Here is a 4,687-nt window from a genome sequence, read left to right as displayed (position 1 = left end):
ATTTTTTTTTTTCACGAATTAAGTCAGAGGCTAAATGCACTGGACCCGGAGAGCAGGTGCGGGCACCAAGACTCCTGGTGCAGCATGTGTTTCTCAAATACCTTGTCTTCCAGCTCAGCCCTCTGACATACCCGATTTTTTTTTTTTTTTTTTTTTGACAAGTGCAGTCATTTCAAGAACAGGGCCATTCAGAACCACTACATTTATTCAAAAGCTCTTCCAAGAGGATCTCCACTTGACTGCTTCAAGGATCTCTCTGCTGGTGACGGCTCTCCTGTGGTTGCAGAAGGACAGCCTAACCGCCTCCAGGCTGACCCATTCCAGCCGCCAAGCCTCCAGAGCCCAGTGCATCCAAGACCCAGGAGCACCCACTGAAGTCTGGGTAGGTCTGGGGAGAAATGGCACAAGGATGAGACAGAGATGTCAAAGCTTCCTATAGTGAGCAATTTAGGGTCTAACCCAGCGCCCATGCACCCATGCATCCATAGCTTCTGAGGATTCGTGCATGCGTGGAACCACACGAACCACCCAAAGGGACAACGGTAGGGATATGATGAATGAAACTAGGCCACTGTACCTATCAGCTGTCTCTGGGAAAGTGAGGGAGGTGGGCGGGGAATTTGTAGCTGGTAAGAAAGATAACCCATGTCTGGATAATACAGACTAACTCTGGTCACTTCAACTTTTGTGCCTCAGTTTTTCCTAATAGAATCAGAGTTAACATCCAACATGTTCTGAAGATGGAAAACATAATTTTAGTTTAGAGTATACTTTCACACTCTATATTTCATACTAGTAAGCATTTTACTTTAACGCTTCTCAATTTCCAGCCTTACTTCCTTGTGCCAACATGATCTCCAGCCAAGCTGGGGAACTTGCTCTTCCTCAGATGTGTCTCTATGTTTTCTGGTCTCCATGCCACTGTTTATCTGTCACCTCTACCTACATGCCCACACCCAATTCCACCTTTCAAATCCTATCCATCCTTTAAGGATCCTCCCCAGGTGCCACCTCCGGCGTATCTGCCTTCCACACAACCTGCCACTGAGGACCAGAGCCCTCTGTGTTCCCAGAGCCCCTCACACTGCCTCATGTCATTAGTGTTCTTGTCTAAAGTTTGAGAGGCAGCTAGTAGTCAAAAGAACACTCCCCCGAGAATCACCCACCCAGGGCTCTAATCCTACCTCTGTCTGGAAATGAGTCGTCACATAGCAAGTGATGTCCTCACCTTGGGCCTCAGTTTCTTTTTTGCAAAAGGAAATCCTTGAAGCGGGATTTGAAACGCTTCTCCAGATTCTAATAACTTACAAGTATTTCCTCAATGCCCCTCCCCCACAGGATCGCGAGCCCCCTAATGATAGAGCCCCCATTGTTTTCGTCTGAGCTGCCGTAGCAGACCTGGCTCGCACTTAGACACTTAATACATTTATCCAACCAACATCTTGTTTTATCCTCACAGCGCCCTGAGAGGCTGACCCCAGGCACAGACCCAACCCTTTGGAGGCTTGAAGAAGCAGAGTGGCCTGCCAGACCCATGAGGTCAAGGACAGGCCAAGGACAGACTAATGATTAGAGGACTGCTTAGTCCAAGTACTCCCACAGAGGGGCCCTTCCAGCCAAACGCAGGATCTCCAGCAGTGGCCCTCAACGGGGAGCGATTGTGCCCTCCAGGGGATATTAGGCAATGTCTGTGGACATTTTTGGTTGTCACAACGGGGAGGGAGGGTGCTACTGGCATCCAGTGGGTAGAGGCCAGGGATGCTGCTCAACATTCTACAATGCTCACGACAGCCGCCACAGCAAAGAATTATCCAGCTCAAAACGTCAATACCGCTGTGGTTGAGAAACCCTGCTCTATTTCATACACCTTCTCTTCTTCTCCTATCTTTCCTTATTCCCATTTTTCTCCTCCCAGGATAAGCAACAGATTCCAAATGATGCTATTGGAATGCAGGGGGCTTTGGTACAACTACACACATGAACACTCAGCCTTGCTTCATTGCCATGAAGAAGTAAAATCCAAAATTGAGCCTTAGCACATCTTTCATAGAATCTCTTTACTCTCTTCCCCACAGCTTCTTTTGAAGGGGAAGACTTGGCTGCTTTTGTTTTCTACATCTTGTATGCTATGGGGTGAGGTTGGGTGGGCAGGAAGAAGGAATACGAGTGCCTACCCACTTAAGGAACATTCTAAGTACAGAGCACTATTTAATGAAAACCTGATATACGCAGCTCTTCAAAGTGATGGAACAGACTAGGTGATGAATCCCCTCTCCCCAAGAAAAGGGGAGGGCACTGGAGAATCGGTTTACAGATTGCCTGTCAACAGACACAAGAGAGACACTAAGAGCTCAGGTGTTCAGAGTTGCTGCCAACAGAAAGAAAGCCAAGCTGGAGAAGATAGCAGCCATCAGCAGATCCAGTTTATAGAAGCTGTTTGCACACAACTTAATGTGTGAAGAAGGACTCCTGTATCAGAATAAGTTGAAGTCAAGATCACACCCAGGGCCACTAACATGATACCTGTCTTGGCCATCCTAAGCTTCCATAGAGTCTCAACTCACTTGCTCTAGGATTTTCCCCATGTAACTAAAATAGGCCTCCTTCTTCTTCCTCCTCCTCTTCTTCCCAACGGCTGAGCTGGTCCACTCATACTTCTTTTTGGCTAGAATATAATTTGTAGTCTTCTTAGGGAATCTTAGGCCACGTAAGCAAATGAAGTACCTGTGGAAGGCTTAATCCTTCCACTTGTAACTCAGAGCACTTGCCTTAAGCAAGCGCACGCTCCAAAGAGGTTTTATAGGGAGAGATGAAAGGCACTCTTTCCTAATAAAATCAGCGACAAGTGACTACCTGCCAGAGATGCAGGCTCTCAGAATCCTGAAAAGATATCAGATGTAGAGTCTAAAGTAGGCTTGTGTTGCATTCCTGAAAGGAGCACGAGGCAGGAAACCCAAAATCTTAAGCTTTCTTCTGCTCTATCCCATGTGAAAGAGAGAACAACCACTTTGATGTAACGGCCGTCAATTTCCCAGGCAAGACTCATCTCAGAAGTTCTTCTTTGTGTGTGTAACTCCGGGTGTTCTCATTACAGTGGTTCTTAGCCACAAAGATTTCAATTCAAAAGGACTGGGAGTGGAGTGTGGGAAGCTGTAGGTTTCTAAAGCATCCCAGGTGAATCTAATGACCAGCCGGATTGGGGATTCATTGATCTATAAAACTTTCCTAATGCAACTCCACGAGATGTGGGGCTGGGGTGGGGGAGCCGCTCCTCACAGGTGTCATGCTTATGCCCCATGTATTTGTATTTGCATTGAGTGAGAAATGTATCTCCTGAAAGGCAAATACGTACCTGGTTATACAATAGCAATTAGGAACTCAGGTGACAAAGCATGAATAGGAAAGCCAAAAAGTCACCCCACCTTCAAGATTAAACGTTGAGAAACTGTAGCTCGAGAGGCTGTGAACTCCTTGGCATTAGTGTATCAGCTCAGCTCTAAGTGACCAGCCTGGCATGAACCAACAGAGAAGAAGACACCAGAGAACCGGGTGTCAAAAGATGAGAAGAACCCGACCAGAACAGACACCCACTCCTCTCCCACCTAGTTAGGAGCTGCATCAAAGCCCCAGTGGGGGGATTGGTGGATAACAATAGCACTGTCAGCTTACATTTATTGAGCCTAATTGTCCCAGACCCCATGCTAAGTGTTTGACATACTTTATCTCTTTTAATTATTATAGCACCATTATGAGGTAAGATGCTAGTACTCTCACTTTACAGTCAAGGAAACTGAGTCTCAGAGGGCTGAAGTGACTTGTCACATTCAGTGCATAAGTGGCAGAACCAGCCCTTGGGCCTTTGTTTCTAACCCCACATTCTACCACCTTGCAAACCTGAACACCAGAGCCCCACAATCCTTGTAATTACACGTGTGTGCTCGGCACAGTTGCTACATGTACTTATTCATTGATGGAGAACATGGAATGTAACTCATCCATAGTGTAGGCTCAATTCTTCTGAATTAATCATTTGATAACAACAACAGAAGCTCAGCTGAACAATTCTGTGAAAGGAAAAAGAAAAAAGTGGTTCCCTGGTGGTCAAAGCCATGCCCCACCCACCACCCCAACTCCTACTGGCATTTCACCAGCTTCATCTCTTATTATTTCTCTATTTAAAAACATAATATATGCATAGAGCATATATGATGAAGTGGATTGGAAGTTTTAATGCAAAGAGGTAAATACAAACTGGCAGGTATCATCAAGGCTTCATGGGATGGTATTCTTCACTCAACTGGGGCAATGGGAAGGGTCAGGCCAGGAGGGAACTATACCAGCACTGCAATGAATGTTAAGAGGATGCTGGAGAGCATTTGGAGGAGGGGAAGAAGAACGGATGTGGTGTTGCAGTGGGACTGTAGCATAGAAGGCCTGGCCCAGATGGCATTCACTCATTCAAAAATAGTCAACAAATTTTGATCCGCTACTAAGTGCAAAGCCCATAGCTCTGCATGGAAGTGGGTAATAAATTACCAGTAGGAACCACAAAACTCACACAGAAGAAAATCATAGGGTGATTAGAAGACTCATAGGCAGAAATTAGAAATCTTAGTTTGCTAAAAAGGATATGCAATAAATTATTACCTGCTAATAATTTCCCTATCCTGAAGAGAAAGGGAGCAAT

General features: G+C 45.8%; 1 protein-coding gene across 1 annotated transcript; it reads right to left on the bottom strand.

The window, feature by feature from the left end:
• Positions 1–207: 207 nt before the first annotated feature.
• Positions 208–4,157, bottom strand: LOC131417918 (histone H2A.N). Its single transcript, XM_058562022.1, is given in 4 exon segments — positions 208–340; positions 342–388; positions 2,565–2,724; positions 4,138–4,157. Coding segments are annotated over 4 exon segments (360 nt in total).
• Positions 4,158–4,687: the final 530 nt, after the last annotated feature.

This window comes from Diceros bicornis, chromosome 18 (assembly GCF_020826845.1).
Source record: "Diceros bicornis minor isolate mBicDic1 chromosome 18, mDicBic1.mat.cur, whole genome shotgun sequence".
Classification (NCBI taxonomy): Eukaryota; Metazoa; Chordata; class Mammalia; order Perissodactyla; family Rhinocerotidae; genus Diceros; species Diceros bicornis.
This window is presented reverse-complemented; position numbering and strand designations above follow the sequence as displayed.